At 38.5% G+C, this 20,377-nt stretch overlaps 1 protein-coding gene across 3 annotated transcripts in view; it reads left to right on the top strand.

The window, feature by feature from the left end:
- Nucleotides 1-19,244, top strand: part of ophn1 (oligophrenin 1) — a 20,438-nt gene extending 1,194 nt beyond the window's left edge. The window contains exons 2-24 of one of the 3 annotated variants that reach the window (XM_032533287.1): nt 1,090-1,185; nt 1,463-1,524; nt 2,410-2,481; nt 4,024-4,125; nt 4,233-4,343; nt 4,697-4,801; nt 4,906-5,035; nt 5,140-5,240; nt 5,367-5,458; nt 6,694-6,772; nt 9,368-9,401; nt 9,550-9,612; nt 10,190-10,264; nt 10,910-10,994; nt 11,400-11,458; nt 12,513-12,618; nt 12,775-12,934; nt 13,299-13,443; nt 14,342-14,650; nt 15,762-15,909; nt 17,388-17,438; nt 17,927-17,978; nt 18,083-19,244. In XM_032533287.1, the coding sequence (XP_032389178.1) occupies nt 1,090-1,185; nt 1,463-1,524; nt 2,410-2,481; nt 4,024-4,125; nt 4,233-4,343; nt 4,697-4,801; nt 4,906-5,035; nt 5,140-5,240; nt 5,367-5,458; nt 6,694-6,772; nt 9,368-9,401; nt 9,550-9,612; nt 10,190-10,264; nt 10,910-10,994; nt 11,400-11,458; nt 12,513-12,618; nt 12,775-12,934; nt 13,299-13,443; nt 14,342-14,650; nt 15,762-15,909; nt 17,388-17,438; nt 17,927-17,978; nt 18,083-18,088 (2,243 nt within the window). In that variant the 3' untranslated portion in view covers nt 18,089-19,244. The remainder of the gene's footprint in view (nt 1-1,089; nt 1,186-1,462; nt 1,525-2,409; nt 2,482-4,023; nt 4,126-4,232; nt 4,344-4,696; nt 4,802-4,905; nt 5,036-5,139; nt 5,241-5,366; nt 5,459-6,693; nt 6,773-9,367; nt 9,402-9,549; nt 9,613-10,189; nt 10,265-10,909; nt 10,995-11,399; nt 11,459-12,512; nt 12,619-12,774; nt 12,935-13,298; nt 13,444-14,341; nt 14,651-15,761; nt 15,910-17,387; nt 17,439-17,926; nt 17,979-18,082) is intronic. The other 2 variants (XM_032533288.1, XM_032533289.1) reach the window with 2 other exon arrangements.
- The last annotated feature ends 1,133 nt before the right edge of the window (nt 19,245-20,377 follow it).

Raw genomic sequence — 20,377 nt, 5'->3', positions numbered from 1 at the left:
ATTTTGTGAAAGCACCAATAGTCAACAGTACAATATCGTTGCAGTATCGATATCAAGGTATTTGGTCAACATAATCGTGAAATTTGATTTACTCAACATCGCCCAGCACTATGACTCTGCTCTGTTTGTGTCCAAACAGCAGCTTTCTTTCTGTGTTGCTTTTGCCCCTCTCTGTGTCATGTTGTCAGCCATATCTGCTGTAGAATGGGACCACTGGTACAGTGGTATGGACCACAGCCAGGGACAGCAGTATATGTGTATATCTGGGTCATTGTGGCACCCATGAGGGCAAACACTGTTTGTTTTGTTTTTTATTGCCAATTTATCACTCTACGCTGTCCAAATCCCCAATGACCAGCTTTTCCTCTCGAGAGCAGAAACTGTCATTGTAGGTGCTGTAGCAGTGCTGCAGAGTGGTGGGGGTCCTGCTGTACATTCAGTCCACAGAGTAGCCAGAGTCATGAGTGCTCGTTGTTGGAGAGAGATAGTCAAAAAAGTCACATCTCAAAACCTAATGATCACTACTCACTGCTACTGTAGAACTGTTTCACTTTAAACCCCGAATTCCAGCTGTAAGTGTTGAAAAATATGCATGTTCTTCCCTGTACTTTGTTTACAATAAAAGTCTTGTGTGTGTATGTATATGTATATATATATATATATATATATGTGTGTGTGTGTAAAATATGGGTACTATTTAAGCAATTTCAGCAACAAATTTGTTGATGGAAAAAACATGTGAAATGATGGAAAGTTGAAAACTGTTCCAATATAAAAAAAGAAGGATTTAAGGAGGAATTTAGAATATGATTCTAGGTTTGTTAGCCAAGTTCCTCAAGCAAAAAGCCCTCCAGTATTGATTTGACAGAGTGTTTTGTTTTGATAATAAAAACCAGACAAAGCAGGGATAATCTACTGCATAGACTGCATACTTGCTGCTGATGGACCCTGCCGAGGATGGCTTCCATACTTTAGACATTCCTACCAGAGAAAAAAGAAAAAGTCAGTTTCCGTAATCCTGGACTGCATTTAAATTGGACGAGATTTAGATTGAATTTAAAGGATAAATTATGGTATATTTTTTTATAGGCTATTCTTTGGCAGTACAGAAGCTTTCCCACACTCTCAGCACGTTCCAGTTCGACTTCATCGGTGACTCCCTAACAGATGATGAGATTAACATTGGTAAGATATGCAGACATGCTCCTTTACCCAGTTTATGTGTAACCGTTAAAGTTATGACGAGGAACTGACTTTCTAACCTGAGAGAACTTTTTTGGCAGCCACTTGGTAATTCCACACAATTTGAATGTGTCATTATAAAGCCTATTCTAATGCCTGTTTGTAAACACTGTTTTTTTTCTTCTATTATCTTTTCAATTGTGTTTCCTGCATCAGACACTTAAGATAAGAATGTGCAAAGTCTTCATTCCGGTCATCATCTTTGTGTTTTCATCCCCAGCTCAGTCGTTTCAAGAGTTTGCCGGACTCCTGCAGGAAGCAGAGCACGACAGGATGATGCTGGTGGGTTATCAACTTCCTCCATGCTGACTCTGTATCCTCTGAACCCTCATTAGATATTAAAAAACCACATTAACATATCATGCACTAAAGATTAGATCACTTGGAAGGAAACCTTTGGCCCATTCTGTTACGAATGGCTAACTTCCTGTTTGTTATGATGCAAAATCAACACCTTTTTTTTGTGCAGTCGATACTCCGTCTGCCTCCGTTAATTGAAAGTTGCTATCACAAGACACATACACACACACCTACATGCTGGGTGTGTAAATGTGCTGCTTTGCATTTTGAGAGGAATGTTGGCCATTTTTTTTGCTGTCAGTTCCCCTTTCGGTTTTTGGTTTTAATATTGCCTGCATGTTGGTACACTTTCATACTGTTTTTGTCACGTCTGATGCTGTTATTTCACACACTTTTATTATACTGTAAATACTGAATATTTTATTCTCTGGTGTTCTGGGGTTGTATTTTAACCCATTTGCTTTCCTTTCACAATTGACATTGTTATTACTCACATGTTTTTCCACATCTTTCCTTACTCAGGCACAAACTAATCTTACTTGTTTTATCCCCGTTCACCTCAGCAATTAAGTCATGCCAGTAGGAGCAGCAGTTCCTGTTAGACTGGCTTTTCTGCATACAGATCTAAATTTAAAAATGGAGATCATCCAGTAAATTGTGCTTAAAAGTACATTTCAATGCTCACACTTGAGACATTTCTAACTCTTTTCAACACTTATGTTCCCCCACATACCCAATTTATAGAGTGTAGAGTACATTTAAGAGTGTGTCCTACCTATGGCAAGTTGTGTGCGTGCGTGTGTGCGTGCGTGCGTGTGCATGTAGAATTGCACCGCAGTAATGCCTGCTCCATGTTTACCTGTCCAGGTCCAGAATGCCTCTGATTTGCTCATCAAGCCGTTGGAGAAGTTCAGAAAGGAGCAAATAGGAGTTACAAAAGTGAGTGTTATTATCATAATACAATCTATAACTTCCTGAGGTGCTTACACAGACCAAACCAGTTGTTATAAGCTACTTCCCCAAATCTATTTATGAATGTATGTGTGTAACATGCACCTGTTTTCAGAACAATAAGTCACATCTTCCTCTTTGACAGAGTCTTCAGTGTGTGAAGACATTTTACTGAAAGCAGTTTTGTGGTTGAGAACACCTCATGTGTTTCTACGGCGACTCCCAGTGTGCTCCTTCACCAATGTTATTTTTAGCTTTTTAAGTTACCAGGAAACTCTGTGGGCTATTACCTTGGTTATTCAGAAGGACATTTTCTTTCCGTTTGTGCTGGGGTGATCAAAAGAGTGTTTTCCCCCGTCAGTGTAATAAATAACAGGACGCTTTCTGTCATTTTTGCTGCTATGTTGATTGATTTTTTAACCCCCAAGTGGAATTGAAATATATAAGTCCTACATGACTTGGAAAATGAATTCATATTAAAAAAACATATGTTAAAAAACAATGTTTTTATGTACGACCTGTCTAACAATGCAACAAAACACTTCAGACTATTCAGAAGTAAAAAACAATCATTTTTCATTTCAACAAAATAATGTGCTAGTCACATGTAAGTAAATCAGGCTTTTCCACAAGAGAAAAAGGTATCATGTCTTTCACAATGCGAAAGTACAGGACACGCAAGTGAACAATGTTCTAAAATGAAGAAAACAACTGTGAAGGTGAAATTTACTAGAAGAAGTCCACAACCTTTCTTAATCTGAAACCACAGCCCGATCAGATGATCTCAAGTACCTCTTTCACATATGATCATTTGAATGATTTTAAACTGGACGTTAATAAACTATCTTTAGGTTGGTTTGGTCAACTTAGCATTCATAATCCTACTACTTCGAGGGCAGAAGCTGATGTTTCACCATTTCTTCAGTACTTTGAGCTATTGTTTTTAACCATTTGTGAATTTTTTTGAAAGTTTTTACACCCTCTCAATTGCAACATGTGGTGTTCAGGTTCAAGTGGATGCATGTTTTCAAATCAAATTGGAATTTCCATTTTTTCAAATTAGCAGCTCATAATTAATACAAAATTGAAGTACAGAAATGCCAGCAATATTTAATTTAAAAACAGTGTCTCCTTTACATAGTCTGCCCAACATCAATCTTCTATTCAAATGCAATACTGCTCAGTACAGCATATATCATCTTCACAATTTTTAAATTAAGGGATCTTTAACCAAAGGTGGGTTTTAATGTAAGAAGAAAACATAATATTGGCTGACATTTTAAATGTTTTAAGCTCTCAAAAAATTTAAATTAACCTGAAAATCCACTATTAGCCAATTTTTTAAATCTGCTAAAAATGTTTTTTTCTTGTCTAAGTTTCTGAGAGCAGCTCATTTTTGAATAAATTCAAATAAGAGATGAAATTGTCTGATGACCGTTTGTCTTTCAGTCAAGCTGTGTTAGATAAAACAATGACGCAAACAATTCATTTAATCTTTCGTTTTTTACAATTACCACATCTGTCCTGCAGGAAAAGAAGAAGAAGTTTGAGAAAGAAAGTGAAAAATATCACTCCCAGGTAGACAAACACCTGAACCTTTCTGCCAAGAAGAAAGAGAGCCAGCTTCAAGAGGTGAAAGTACAACAAGTACAACAAGTTCATCAGCTGTGTGAGATGCAGAACTAGGAGACAAAGAGGTTACCGTTTGAAACTTCCTTTCTTTTTCTTTTTTACTACAGGCCGATGAACTCCTCGACAGAGAGCGAGTGAACTTCTATGAATCGTCAGTGGAGTATGTGTACCAGATCCATCAGGTGCAGGACCGGAAGAAGTTTGATGTGGTCGAGCCGGTGAGTTCTGCCTGTGGGCTCCCACTCTTCCTCTTTACTGCCACACACGCATAACAAGAGATCTAGGAAGTATAAAGTACAGTTCACTTTAGAAGGAGAACTTGATGATAGTTGTTTGTTTTTTTAATCCCAGTGGTCACGCATCTATTCTTAATGGCAGCACTTTCTTTGTTTTAACCTTTTTTGACAGCAACCTTAGGCCTCATTCACACTCCCTGCGTTGGTTGTTAGACCATCCGGCAAAAACGCAGGTCTTCCATTCATTTTTAATGAGTGTAGTGCGAAAAGCCGGATTGTTTTTTTTGGGGTCTGAACGTAGCCTTATGTATGACATTCATGCTTTGGTTGGACAGGTACTGGCGTTTCTTCACAGCATTCTAACGCTCAACAACCTGACAGTGGAGATGACTCAGGACTTCATGCCTTACAAGCAAGAACTGCAGCTCAGCTTGCAGAATGTAAGTTGTGTGACCGGTAGCAAATGATGCCGTGAAAGAGATTTAAAATGCTTTTAATGAGAATGCCCGTAAGATTCTAAAATGCTGTCTGGTTTTGCCTGCAGACCAGGAACCACTATGAAAGCACTCGCGAGGAGATGGAGGAGCTGATGAAAAGAATGAAACACCCATCCCAGATCTGTAAAATGCACAGTTTTCTGCCAATGGAAGGTTACCTGTACTGTCAGGAGAAGTGTACGTGTACTAGATGTTTATACAGAAGATCAAGACGTGTACATGCTCGTGCTGGAACTCCCTCTGACATGGCCTCTGCTCTTATTTATTTTTTGTCCCAACAGGGGCTTTGGGCGTGTCATGGGTCAAATATTATTGCAAGTATCACAAGGAGGGGAGACAGCTGGTCATGGTGCCTTGTGAACAGAAGCCTACAACTAAACAGGTACTTCACTGAAAAGAAAGATGTAATTATAACAACAGACATTAACAATATCTGGACTCAGATTATACCCTCAGGCTACTAATGTCATTGTCTCCATCAAACATACCAACTTCTCTCTCTCTGCAGGGCACTATGCAGCTGACACTGAAATCTTGCATCCGCCGGAAGACAGAGTCCATAGACAAGCGCTTCTGCTTTGACGTGGAAACTAACGAGAGGTTAGCGCAAACAAATCTGTACTCTACTGTGAGACGAGGCAACGCAAAAGCCTTGTGGGATAAATAGGTTCAGGCGGCGAGGTGAACAGGTGGCTCACAAGGACAGAGTGTGAGGGCTAAATGGACTGTAGCCCAAATAATCCCTAAGCAACGGGCATGGGCTGGAAACAGATGGCAAACTCTGGGATGTCAGGGGGAGGAACACAACAAGCTCATGTTTATATAAGCAGGCCATTCAGTACAAAATGCATAATAGACACTTAAGCCATAGGCTGCTCTGTCATATTGGGCTTTTTGAAATATATGAAAGTACTTGCAAAGGTGTTTTTAAAGGGTTCAGGGGCTGCTGGAATGATTCATTAAGTGCTTGAAAGTGTCTTTGAATGTTGAGCACTGATCAAGACGATGAGGAGGCGGCTGTTTGATAAACTGAAGGTGGCAGTGCTGTCTAGTGTAGAAGATAATGTTGTTGGGGCTCAAGATGCCTGAATGTCCCTGAAACGCTAGTACCTCACTCTGACCTTTGACCTCCGGAGAAGGAGTAAACATAGGGCCTGTATATACTCTTGATATCTCAGATCATTTGTCTGCTGGAATTGTCTTCATTCCAGTTTGCACGATGCCAGCATACACGAGTGTTTAGCGGTTTCAGGTGTCCTATTCAGGCGAACTGACATGCAAGAGCTTCGAAATAAATGAATATGCATGAATATCACTAACATCAAAGCCAATGTAGCTCCTAGAGATATCAGGGTTATCTATTTAAGTCTCAATCTAAAAGTTGTGTTATAAGAGTTGTTATGTTTGAATGTTTTTGTAGTAAGTTAATTAGTGCAGTTGGCAGCTTTAAGCCTATAAAACAGTTGTCTTTGTTAACAATTGATTCAGTAGCCTACAAGCTGTAAAAATTGGCACCAGGTTTTGTTGCTTCTGCAGAAGACAGATTGCAACAATGGATTTTCATCATCTCTTCACGCTTGTCTTATTCATCTTCATTTGCTTTTTCCATCTGTAACACACAGGATATAAGTTACTCCAAAGGCACATGTCTTCTTGCGGTGTTCTTGTCATTTTGTCCACCCTGTTTTTTCTGTAGAAAAAATGTGTAAGATTGGTATAGAGTTTAAAAAAAAAAAAAAACTGGTTGGATACTGTAGCATTATACATCTGACTGAAAAATTTCATTGCAACCTTTTCCTCTTTAATGGCCTTTTTTTTCTTTACTGTTGCCATAGAAACACACCCGTCACTTTCCAAGCTCTTTCGGAGGGAGACAGGAAGTTGTGGATGGAGGCCATGGATGGAAAAGAGCCTGTAAGTTCCTTCCTCATATCATCTCTGTCTGGGTTATTCTTCTCAGAGATATCATTTTTGTGAAAACTGCTTTGCTGCCAAAATATCTACAATGCAACATGGACTCTGCTACCAAGGGGAGACGGGGCTCCTGGCTATTGTGCTGACATATAAAACTCCCAAAACTCAGTTTCCATTCCCAATATCTAGAGTCAATCCAAGCCTGTTTAAAATCATACCTCCTGAAATGTTGGCTGGTAGTTAAATCTGTAATCACAACCTTGTTTTTTTTGCAGAAGTTAAAATTATCAAGATTATTGTCATGGAGAGAGAAAGAGGAACAAATGACAGAAAACTATATTCATTTTTAAGTAGTGTGCTGTTTAAAATGATATGTATTTGTTTTAAGGAAACAATATCCTTTTTATCAAATCCATCATGTAAGAAACATGACAGCTCACATGTGACGGTTGTTGAGCAGCGCAGTATGCAGGCATGGGTGATCTCATTATGGCTTCTCTATTAAAAATGTGTGAGATGCAATGAAGCTTGTTAGACACACAATGCCATCAGTGTGTAGCTAAATGATGGCACCCGGGTAGTCTCACCAGCCCCGTATAGCATGGCTGAATTCACACCCTGACTTTTTTTTGTTAGCTCTTATAATCATTTTTAGGTGTTAATGGAAAAAAAGTTTGCTCTGGCAGCACGGTGGCTCAGTGGTTAGCACTTCTACCTCACAGCAAGAAGGTTCTGGGTTTCAATCCAGGTCGTTAGCGGCCTTTCTGTGTGGAGTTTGCTTGTTCTGCCCGCGTTTGCGTGGGTTTTGTCCGCGTGCTCCGGTTTCATCCCACTATAAAGACATGCTACAGGGACATGCATCTAGGACTACAGTTGAAAATTAGCTGTACAGAATTTTTACAGAAATATTGATTAATGTGCATTGTCCTAATCAAATAAATACATCTATCTACCTGACAAACTGTGCTACTCCCAAGGTCAGTCTCAGTATTCAGCAGTTTTGAGGCAGGGAAATACCAGATAACCTTACTTCCTCTTTTGGGTGTAATTTTGTTATTTTTTTGTTGTTGCTCTCTGCAGTTCTTGTCAGACCTCTTTCATAATTGTAATAGTTTAGACGTAATGCTGGATGGCGTGTGAGACAAAACAAATAGACCATCACTGTCAGGGGATGTGAAAATAACAAAAAGCACACTTTTCAGTGCCCTCTTCCTGTGCAACTTCCCCAATAACTTCTGTATAGTATGCACATTTCATAAGAGCGTTTCCACCCACTCTGCCCAAATATTTTCAAGCAAAAATCCACTGCATCACACTGCTGCCAGGTCTGCAGGGTCTCCGACAAGGATCAACTTTGTGGTGTTCTGAATCTGTTGACTTCATTACACTCTGAATGCACTTTAGCCTTTAGAATAGCTGAAATATATAAGGTGCAGTCATATGGACACTTTGTTTTAGCCCCATAGTGCAGCGTGTTGATGCATAATATGTTTTAACAGGTTTCTGCACATCTGTTGAAAAGTTCTCATTCTCTGCTGTCTTATTGTAAGTCTCTTGAGCCTGGAACTTTGCTCTACAAACATGCTGATTTTGTTGAACATTTAATGTACAGTGTTAATCTTGTACTCTAGAAAGTAGCATTTCTTACTTACTGACAAACAGTAGACACTAAAGCTGAAAAGATGAGGATTTGCCACAGTTCCTTGTTTTAAATGGTAGTTAACTGAATATATTACATGGCTTGGTTGAATTCTAATGTATTTGCTATAACAATTGCCTCTCTCTGCTTTATCCCTTACATATTTTGGCTTTTAGACTGTTGGTCAGAGAAAGAAGTAATTTGATGATGTCACTAGGGGTGACAAAACGACTTTCCATTTTATCTGCAGATTTAAGTAATTATAAAATGAATTCTCAGGAATTAATCAATGCCATGGCCTGATAGTGATATCGGACACTTAAACCGGCAGTGACAACAAGCACTGGTCTCTGCTGAAGAGTCCTTGAACATGACTCTGCTGTGCTTTCTCCAGCTGATCTGTGGCTGGCCCTTACCTCTGACAGCAGTTAGTGAGGAGGGGCACAGAGTGAACAAACTGAAAACAGAATCAGCTATTTTGGCCGAGTAAAAAGACAGTGCTTTGATATAAGAACTACTTTGAGTTGGATGTGCTGGCGACTATGCCTATAGTCACGTACTGGCTTTAATAAGAATTCTTTTAATTTCTTTGGTTGTTTTTGATTCACAAACTGTCCTGTTTTCCACCAGTTAACAAGACACACATTCTGTCCCCTCATCCTTTTTTCTCTGTTTTCTCCGTTTCATTATTATTATTATTATTATTTTCATGCAATTTAAATCCGCTTATATAAAGTAAACTTAACTGAAAAATAGTTTCCCATAAACTATCCGGGAAGCTATCAAAGTATCCATGAAGTTGGTTTCAGGGGAGCAGCTTTGTGTGTTTCATCAAGTGGCTCTCATTTTCAGTTTTCAGAAAGACACGCTCATTAATCATGCTGTAGCCCAGGCATAGGTTTTTCCTTATGTTTCACAGTCCTCAATTTTTTTTATTTTTTTTATTTTTATTTCAGATATATCATTCCCCAATTCACAAGCAAGCTGAAAGTAAGTCAGTCATCATTACCCTCAAAGTCGTACGTTGTGATGTTGATGTCATGCGATTGAGTGCATCTGTATTCATGTTTTTAGATGTGTCATAAAATCATTGTTTGATCTTTATTCTACGAATTTTTCATCTTTTTTACATCCACAGTGGAACTGAATGAGATTGGATTCAAGTTCGTGCGAAAGTGCATCAACTACATTGAAACAAAAGGTAAAGGGTCCTATTAGAGGTTCATCCCAGCTGTCTCTAGTTCTGTTAGTTTCCCTACTTGCCCTGAAGGAGGCGTAGTTGAGTCATAGGTCACATGTTCCACACCTGCAGGCTGCTTTCAGGGAATAATAGTCCATGATTACAATACTATTAATCTGAAATAACAGTCTATTTCAAATTGTACATCATTTTAATCATCACATCTTTTTTTCCCTTCTTTTTATCTTCTCCATGCCTGCTAAAATTCAAAAGCCAAATAACTCAACTCTCTCCTAAAGGAAGATGTTAATCTCATACTTCTACAGTCATAATAATAATTTTCTCCAGTAGCAGGATTCATTTTACAAGAATAGAAGGAAATACTCAAGCCATAAGCATGTCATTTGACTCATGATCCAAGCACAGCATGTTGTTCAGTATTAAATCATTAAATACAGCATTCACAATCAGGAAAGAACATCTGTATCTTAATTCTGGCTCGTACAGGCTATGAAGACAAGCATGTGGGATATTTCAACCACCCTGTATTTGTCCAGATTACACTCCTTTTCTCTACCTTCCCATCTCCTCTTTCCAGGAGTAACACAAGAAGGAGTGTACAGAACAGTTGGCAGCAACATCCAAGTGCAGAAGCTTTTAAATGCCTTCTTTGGTAAGGATATAAGCCTGTGAACATGTTTTAAATCTGTCCATTCTCTGTGTTTCTTCCTTTTGTAAAACAAAGCAGAAATCAACCCCTTTGCGAAGCTTGTCTGTATGAATGGCAAGGAAATATCTGCACTGCTCCTGCTCTAAACTGCTCTGCCTTAAAGGGGCTATAAATTAGATTTGTATACAAACGATGGATCAAATGACTATGCATTAAAGGTGGAGCTTGTAGTGGCAATCCAACAAAGAATTGTCACTCGACTGTGCTGTTCCGTTCAGCTCAACTTTGCTCTATAGAGTCTTTTAAGGCATTGTTTGGATTTTTCGACCCTCAAATTCAATGTTGTTTTTGACTCTTGCCGCTCTCATCGCATCATTTTTTGGCCGCAACAGGCAGGTGTTTTAATTTAAAAAGCTCTCTGTACACTACCTGCTCAGTAACAACCACGACTCCTGAATGCTAATGTTGCTCTGTATCTGCTGGGTGTATAAATAGACGTTTTGCCAACAAGTTATATCAACTTATAAAGTAATAGGTCAGTGTTTTTACACTTTGTTTCTGCTGCCCCCAAGTGGCCAAAAATTCGTTATTGCTGCAGATATTTTACGCAATAACTGAAATTGTTTGGTTTGATTTGCTCCTTTCTAGACCCCACAAAGCCAGGAGATGTGGATCTCCACAGCAACGACTGGGACGATAAAACCATCACAAGTGCACTGAAGTTTTATCTGAGGTATGGTTGCGTGTGAGGAGATGCATGTCAGTAGGAGACAAAGTTGGTTTTGTGTAATAACTGAATAACACTGTGTAGTTCCACTTCTACTGCTGATTTTTTACTGACAATGTTGTGATGATCAATTCTGAATATCAGTTTTGTATCTTATCTTCAAGATACAATAAATATAAAGGATTTAGGTATTTTCTAAGAATCTGCTTGATTGTATGTCCTGTGTGTCACAGATGCAGCCTTGACAGAGGTTGCACTTTCTACTGTAATTTTTTTTTCTATTGTCTGATGTGGTGAGTTACACACACACCTAAACATTTGCTGTGTGTGTGCGTGTGCGTGTGCGTGTGCGTGTGTGTGTGCGTGTGTGTGTGCGTGCGTGTGTGTGTGCATGTACGTATTCATCTGCAGGAGCTTGTCTGAACCTCTGATGACCTACAGTCTACACAGAGACCTTGTGTGTGCTGCAAGTAAGATGTGTTTTGGAAATGATCCAGCTCTAAGATGAAGGACTTTTGTTAACGTCTTTATACTTTATTGGTCTCCTTTACTCTTTTCTCTGCTCTAGACCTACCACTATAATATGTCTTAAACAGATATTAGGAAGGTGGTAGCTTGATTATGTACTTTTGCCCAAAATGTGTTCTCACAAGTTAGCATACAATAGAGGAAAACAAATCCTCCACTGCATCCATGCTTATTCATTCTGTACATAACGTACCCTAAGTCTACATACTTTCGTTTTGCAAAGATGAGACACATTCTAACATTATGTGTGCATGGAAAACACTGTTTGTGTATGTGTTTTGCTTAAAAGTAGTCTTTTCTTGGTTTTAAGTGAGACACAGATTTCTGAGATTGACTGTTGACTCAGATAACATTTGTGGTAAGATTTCAGTTAATCTTTTCAGATAGTTTCGGTAGTAATTAGGAATTTGCCACGTGTCTTGTTTATCTCTACATCAACAAGGATAAGCTTTGCCGGGATAAAAACCTGGTAGTCGGGTACAAATGAGGCATTTGTGCATCGATACTGGGCAGGCTGCAGGTTTAGCGGTTTAACAGGCAGCACTTGGAAGAAATCTGAGTCTCCCGCTTGTTTTTATCTGTCACACAACATCGTTGTAAAACTGAGGGGACAGTGAGTTTAATCGCATCAACCTTATTCTGTCAGGATGTTACAGTAACACAAATGGTGGCTTTAGTTTCCTGGAAATGTCATTCAGTAGTTGATGCGGGGGGGCTCCTCATTATATGGCCTGAGTTTGGTTTGGAAACTTTCTTTTATTAGTCTCATGCCCTTGTAGTGTATGCCTGTGCCCTATTCCATATTGTGTTTAAACATTTCGTGCATACATATAACTGAATTGTTTGTTATTCATCCCAAATATTTTGAGTGAACCTGAATTTAAACTAAACTGCCCTTTTATATAAATTAAAGCATATAAAAACTGTGATTTCCTTACCTACATACATAATGCATAATGTAATGTAAGGTAATTTTGTGTGGTCTTTGCATCGCAGAGTCAGATAATCTGGATTTTCGACTGAGTGAGATTCATTCTCTTTCCTATAAACTACCGGAGAAGAATCGGGAGATGTTGGAGATGTTAATCAAACACTTGGTCAAGTAAGTGCCAGCATACATTGTTGCAATTTCCTGTTTTTACTGCTCCCACAGGACCTTTTGCTCTCTTTCTAAAATGAGCTGAGATACATGAGTAACTGTCCTTTTGCCAACAGATAAGTTACATTTTATTCAACCAAACTTGATGTATATTTACAGTGTGTGCAGCCACAGTGAAGATAACCGGATGACCCCTTCAAACATGGCTGTTATCTTTGGACCCACACTGATGAGAGCAAAGGAGGAGACTGTGGCGGCCATGTTGGATATCAAGTTCCAAAATATTGTTGTTGAGATTCTGATTGAGCACTCCAAAAAGGTATGTTCAGCCTTTGTCCGGTCTGAGACAAAAAGGACTAGTTAGGAAAAGAGTTAGATGAGAAGATTGATACCACTCTCGTCTATGGGAGTGGTGTTAATCTGCTCATGTAACTCTTGGCAAGAAAGCGAATAAGTGTATTTACCAAAATGTTAAAAAATGTAATCATTTGTAAGGTGATTTTCTTCAGCAAAAGCATTCATTTGCCATTGTTTTCATTGCATTGTTCACTAATTTCTTTTTTTTAGTTTTGTTGTCATTGTTCGTTCTGCTCCTTCTCATGTACTGGATGTCATTGAATTCATTCAATTACAGGCTGTAATATTAGCCACCAAACCAAAATGTTTCTGTAACTTTTTTTCAGATATTCAGTTATATGCCAGAGGACAGCACTTCCCCACCTGTCCCTCCTCCGCGGATCACCCCGAGAAAGCGGCAACCCATCACAATCTCCAAGCGGCCACCTCGTGTTTATCAAGCTCTTGGTCACGACCAATTCCACACAGAGAGTAATTACCTGCCTATTTTGGCTTAATTGTCATCATCATCCTCATCGTTATCCCACCCTATCTGGGCTGAATTAATTGCTGTTTTAGTTTACTGTTTTGTGTGTGTGTGTGTGTGTGTGTGTGTGTGTGTGTGTGTGTGTGTGTGTGTGTGTGTGTGTGTGTGTGTGTGTGTGTGTGTGTGTGTGTGTGTGTGTGTGTGTGTGTGTGTGTGTGTGTGTGTGTGTGTGTGTGTGTGTGTGTGTGTGTGTGTGTGTGTGTGTGTGTGTGTGTGTGTGTGTCAAATACCATTCCAAAGAAATATCCTATATTTTAAACTTAGAATCCTTCATTTGTTTGTCAAAGAATGTGAAATCAAAATCTATTTATTTGTTTATTTTATTATATTTATTTTATTTATTTATTCTGTTTCTAATCTTAAGTCTTATCCTTTATTGTTCACAGCTAAATGGTGCTTTTTCTTTTCAACAAATAAACGTATCTACTTAACATTTTGTATCTCACTTTATTAAAGGCCTCTGGCTAAATCATGTAATTTTCTGTCTGTTTTGACCCCCTCGTTAAGTGGGTCTGTCTCCACCCTTCATCCACTGTGGAACAGAGATTTGTAGCACCTACAACTTGTTCTCCCTAGCATTGTTTGTGTTACCAATTTAATTATTAATGGATGTTTTTTACATTCAATGCTGTACTGTGATTGGCTTGTTGTTTTCTTGCACATTGAAGATAATGTCCATTATTTCATGATTTCATAAAACAATTTTCATTTGACTGTGGCCTGAAGTTACTGCACTCCGATATGATGAACAACATCCCATTCTTTTTTTTTCAGTGTTAAGCTGTTGTCAACGCCAAGTAGTCAATACCTTGCATTAATTGGGATGTTGTTTCTTTGCAACAGATGGCCAGAACAACAGCTCTGTTGTGGGCGGGGAAGTCTCAACAAACCCTGCTCCCCTGCAGCGGACAAAACCTTTAAGCTGTGCTCCACTGGTTCCAAGAGAACCTCCTCCGAGACTAGCATTGATACCGAGACCATCTTTCCGTCAGGACAGACACTCAGACTCTGACTCTGGCAAGATAGACAACGCAAGGCAAAAGCCAGATTCTTCTTCAGCAGCAAATGGAGAGTCTGGAGTCTATGTGAGCAGAGTACCATCCTTTCAGAGCAGAAGACCATCTCCTAAAGGCACACCAGCCAACATAGAAGGTACGCTTTTAAAGAAGGGAAGACAGGGATAGTGTAATGTAGAAAGCAAAGTCGTGTTGTGTTGGTCAGGTATTTTAGGACATGAAAAGGTCATAGATGTTGTCTGCCAGTTCTTAAATTACAGCTCTCATTTTCCTTTTATCATGTGGCCACATCCAGTCCTTGAAAATAAGTCTTATCTCCTTTTTGATTTGTTTTCTTTTATTGTTTTTATTGTAGTATTATTGTGTTGTGTTGCTTTATGATGTGGGCTGTAACGTGTCCAGCTGCTGCATCCTTGTTTTACAAATTTGCTGTTAGTTATCTGTGAGTTACTGACCCAAGTGTCTTTGCTAGTTTAAGACTAACGCAGTTGTCAATTTCCCGTCCCGCACCCACGTCATTAAAATAGAAAATGCACCTGCGCCAATCTTTGCACCCATGGGCGTGCTGATCTTACAAGGAGGTGTGTTCAGGTGTATTGCTATCTTGCGGCAACAGTAAGTGATTGCACCATTGAATAACAAAAACCTGGTCTAAAGTCAGTAGCACAGCATTTCATTGTTATTTTAACAGTGCATTAGTAAAATATTCCTTAGCTCGTGCACAGCGTGTTCTAATATGTTTGTTATACACACATGCAAAAGGATAAAAAGATTACGAATAAAAAGATTACGGTGCAAATCTGCCATCATAATAGCAATGTACCAAGGTACAAATGCCCCTAACTTTTAAAGGGAATAGGAGATGACATTCTGATTGGTTTATTGCATGTTACGCCCAAAACACACCTGTGATTAATGAAGACACTAAGTACAACCCTTTTGAACCATGCGCCTGGCACACAGACCCTTTTTTCTGCCATCAAACTAGCAAAAGTGGTTTTGGATACGCCCCAAAGGCACCTGCCCCAGGCGCTTCATGCTGTGCGCTCAGATCGGTCCTCGGATCAGATAGGACCCTAAGTCTTATTATAAGAGTTAATTTCCCAAGACAATATACATAGTTATTTGGGCATGCTCCAACTCTCAGCATCTCAATATTATAGAGAATGTTAAAATGTGTTTCCTTACCTTTTGACACATCCCACCCCTTAATTTGGCTTTAATGGTTTTGGTTATTTTTCTTTCAGGAGATTCTGATGCTCTGACCAGAACGAGGGCCACAGAAAAACACACCATTTGTAGACCCCCTGTCAGGCCTCCTGAGCCGCCCTGCAGAACCCCCGCTCCACAGAAGACCCCGAGTGCAGCCAGCAGCGAGAGCTCAGCAACATCCTAGTAAGTGCTCTTCAGACATCCAAAAGTAGGTTGCAACTTTTCTAAGGTACTGGTCAAGAGTTTCAATAAATATTCAATGAAACAGATCTAAATAATAACCCTTGTGTATCACTATAGGGACATTTTCACTAGTTTACATTTTTCGATCATTTTGGCTGTGTTAAAGGTGCAGTAGATAAGACTTATAGAACTAACTTTCTGTCATATTTTCTGAAACTGACCATATCTTTGAATAGAACTACATGAAACAGCTCCTCTGGCACCACCTTCAGCCTGTAGTGTGATTTGCAAAAATCAGGTTGTTGATATTAAAAATCTTCGGCTAAGTCCTGGATCTTCACAATCCTACCTACAGCACCTTTAATGCATATTGCATACATTTTAGCAAGGGTGTGAGTTTTTGTTTTTTGTGTTTTGTTTTACCTCCGCTCCTATGATAAGCCTAAAATACACTGTGTAGCCAAAATACAGACAATCAGACCTGTAAGAACTATAATGTTCCCATCTAAAACCAATAAAAAAAACATTTTTTGATTCCACAAAACAAAATCTTTTAGCATAAAATCATGTTTTCATTATTTCAGGCTTCCAATCAAGAGCTTCAAAATTGTAGTTTTTACTATTTTCCACCAGATTGATCCATTTTCTCATATTTGCCCAATGGGGAAATCCATGCTATTTTCTCCATAGGGTTATTGCTGCAATAGAGCACTGCAGTGTTTGATGCAATGTCAAGTCCGTGTTGTTGCTTGTTATTGACAAATCCCAGACTGAATAAATAAAAATATATTTTTTACAGTCTGTTATCCCAAGATGAGTAAACAATGAACTACTTGTATGTGAAAGGGGATTCTTAGTAGTGATGAAAACCACAGACAATCACTTGATTCTGCAGTTTTTTCCTGCTTTTTGTGGATCTTTCGGCTCATTGTTTGGCTTTTACAGTCCTAAACTATTTTGTTTCACTCTTAACAACATAATTTGTTCAGACGCAGCAGGCAGCTGTTTTCTAGGGTAAAAGCTCTAAGAACCTACTGTTCACTACTTAAAAAAGTTAGCAAATAGCTGGTGAACATACTGTAGTTTAGCATTAGGCAACTAAATCATTAGAAATTTCCCTCAGGAGATGGTAGAGCCCAAACACAGATGTAAAAAAAGGAGGGAATATTTCACTTAAATACACCAGGTGGCCAAAAACACAACTTATAATACACACACACACATTGACTTTAATGAAAACCTAATTATTCCGCCGCTGTTCCGCAACTGGTGGAAATTAGGAGTAACATAAGTGGCTGCTCTTGGCTTTTGTAGATAAGAACTGAAGAACCCTACAGTGTAAGCAGGGAGTGGGGAATAAAACGTGCAGTCTACCAAATAATACGTGTTGACTGATGGATCACAAAGGATTTAATACAGAATCTCAGCTATAGGAATCATATGTTTATCTATCTATCTTCTTTTTTCTTTTCTGACAGTGTCGCTTCTAAAACAAAGTTTTTTGAGAATGCCTCTCGCCACGTCGGCAGGTATGTTAAAGCCACTTGTTTTGTCTGTGCTCCAGTTTGTCCTTTTCTTTCTAATCAGACATGCATGTTTTCACACGACAGTAGATGAAAGTTCAGAAAAACGCAACAGGAGATCAAAGTTAGGCTCTTTGGACTCACAAATCTCCTCTTTTATAATTTCCTTGGATGGTCCAAGTTAAGGTCCTCGCTCCACTTTGTGTACATGAATGAAGCTTGTAAATGAAAAATGCCTGAGTTGGAAGAGTTGTGGAAGTTTTATCAAATCTTTTCCTTTATTGTAATCTATCACTGTGACGTACAGTTTACATTAACATGTGGCTTCTGCTGACGAATAAAGGTCTTGTTTGGCCTTTGGACATAAGCACATTGATTTATTATATCCCACAGCTGTATGATATGAATATTGAACATTGTGTGTGTGTCTTGTGGTTGAGCTGACAAGCCATGAATGGATTTGTAATGTATGGGTTGTTTCTCTTCTAATTTAGTCCACCGGCCTCTCCACCGTCGTCATCAGCAGTGACACATGTAAGAAAAGAGATGAGATTTACTGTGACTGGGACAGATTAAACTGCATAAAAATACTGAATTAATTGCAGTGTGTTTTCATACTTGAGACAGACTTGTTTGTTTTATTTCCACAGAATTAAAGTGAAGCAGACACAGACCACATTGTTTGACCTGCATGTGCTGATCAAGCAGGAGAGAGTCACCGGCAATGAACTCAGTTAACTTATCAGATAGAATGAAGAAGTGGCTCTTATGGGAAATAAATGGATGTATTTGATTCAATTTGATTTGTAACAAAATGGTGTTGTAAGGCTACACAGGAGCAAATGGACTATTGAATGTGTTTGCAAAATAGTTGTCTGTGTTTGATCATTATTCCAACATGAGGATGGAGTAACGGCTCTATTTCCCCCTTGTTTCATGCCAACTGACAATTTTGTCAGATAATATTACAATATGTAGCTGTTTTACAGTATTAAAAAGGGTCAATGGCCAATTTTGTTGGAGGGAACTAACTGCCATAACTAGTAATGACAGCTTACTCTTCTGGTCTACACTCTTAACACTCATTTTTAGCATTGTAAAATAGATCTCCCAAAGAAGACTAATTGATTAAAAAGATTTAATCATGATTCATTTGAAAATGTGAAATATTGGTTTTAATATCAACTTCTAGCTTTTTATAAAATGGACTTGCAAATGTAAAAAGGAGCTGGATGACGCATCATTTTAAGATAAATCAATGCAGTAATTATTTCTGTGGAAGCTATTTTAGTTGGTCCGTTTTTAAAAGAATATTAAGGTCAAATTTAAATCATGAATGTCAGTTGAAACACAACGGCATCATTCAGCCATAGGTCAATTTTTAGGAGGCTTTAGGAGAAAAAGTATTTTGCAGCATAGTGTCAGCCTGTGTTCCAGTCAGAGTAGTTTGAATTTAGATTATGAATTTGATACTAGTTTTAATAGGGAATTCTTAAACAAGATTCACACTTCTCAACTAATTTAGGTGAGACTGGTTGCACAGGAGGAGTCCTCGAAGTTTAATTGAATTTGTTACACCACAAATAAATTGGGATTAAAAAAAAGCAAGTTAAGTCAAATAAGAACGAAAACTGATCAAAACTGTCACAATATGTAAAAATAACACTCCAGTTTTTTGTTCTATTTCTTTTGTTTTTAAAATAATTTACACTTGTTTGTTTTTTGTTTTTGATAACCCAACTTGAAAAAAATGTAGCTGTTGTCTGGCTGGATCTATTCTCAAAAAGGTAAATAAACATGAAACGTTCTTAACATGACTCGTAAATATTTTTTTTAAAGAGCTGTTTTAAACGTTTTCTTTAAAAGGTTCATTACTCCTGAATGTTGTGTCAACAGGTCTGTAATCTAACTTGGTGACGGACCCATTTATGCCATCAAGGTGTGACGGCTAACAAATGTAACAATGCTAACATTTGGGATTTGTGAGCTTATCGTTTTGTTCAGTTAGAATTAAAGCTAATATGTTTTGAACAAACTGAAAGTGCAAGAAGAGTTTGCAGAGTTGTAACATAAATAAGCAAGAAATATAAGCAGGGTGTATCATCTCAGTATATCTTAATGTTAGAAATATTTTAATGTTATTAAATAAGAACAACTGTGTTTTGCCAGAATCCAGATTACGTGAACATTTTCAGTCATGTTTCTGGCCACTTACTTTCCTCTAACAACAGGCATGGTGGTTAGGTAAATCTAAAAAACAAACATCTCATTTGGTAGCGATCTCTGTAACAACCAGCACTTTTTTTGTGGCAAACTTGGAACTCGCTGCTAAAAGCATGTAGTATGTGTCCCAACCACTGGGGTATCAGGTCACCATGAAAGTTTAAACTTCTGACATATTTGTTAAAACATCCAATCAGAAGCATGCATGGGAATGTGATGGTGCCCAACAATGAACCCTGTAGGTTCCCAAACAAAATATGTCAGCAAAGAATGAACTGTTGCACACTTTGTGTGCAGAAAATGTTTGATTGGAAAAATGTCCCAGTTTTCCCCTCTGCCATGACATTCATAATTTCCTTAAAGAAAACCAAGGCCTGAGCTAGCAGCTCTGTAAGCATATAAACGGACACAGCAGTGGTTTGAGCTAAATGCATGCTGCCGTGTTCATAATGACATTGCTGATGTGGCTGATGCTAAGCGGGTATGACATTTACCATGTTCACCATCTTAGTTTAGCTTGTTAGCATTCTAATTTAGAAAAAATAAAGTAGTGGGCACATTGAAATGTTTACCCGATGATGATGCCAGATAAAAAGTCGGGATCACCAAAGTTATTATAATTCATGCTAAGAGGAACATGAATAGCTGAATAAATTCCTAATAGCAACCCAACCAATAGCCGTTGCCACAAATATCATCTTGCTGGTGGCGCAAGGGGATAA

The sequence above is a fragment of the Etheostoma spectabile genome, chromosome 13, assembly GCF_008692095.1.
Source record: "Etheostoma spectabile isolate EspeVRDwgs_2016 chromosome 13, UIUC_Espe_1.0, whole genome shotgun sequence".
Classification (NCBI taxonomy): Eukaryota; Metazoa; Chordata; class Actinopteri; order Perciformes; family Percidae; genus Etheostoma; species Etheostoma spectabile.
This window is presented reverse-complemented; position numbering and strand designations above follow the sequence as displayed.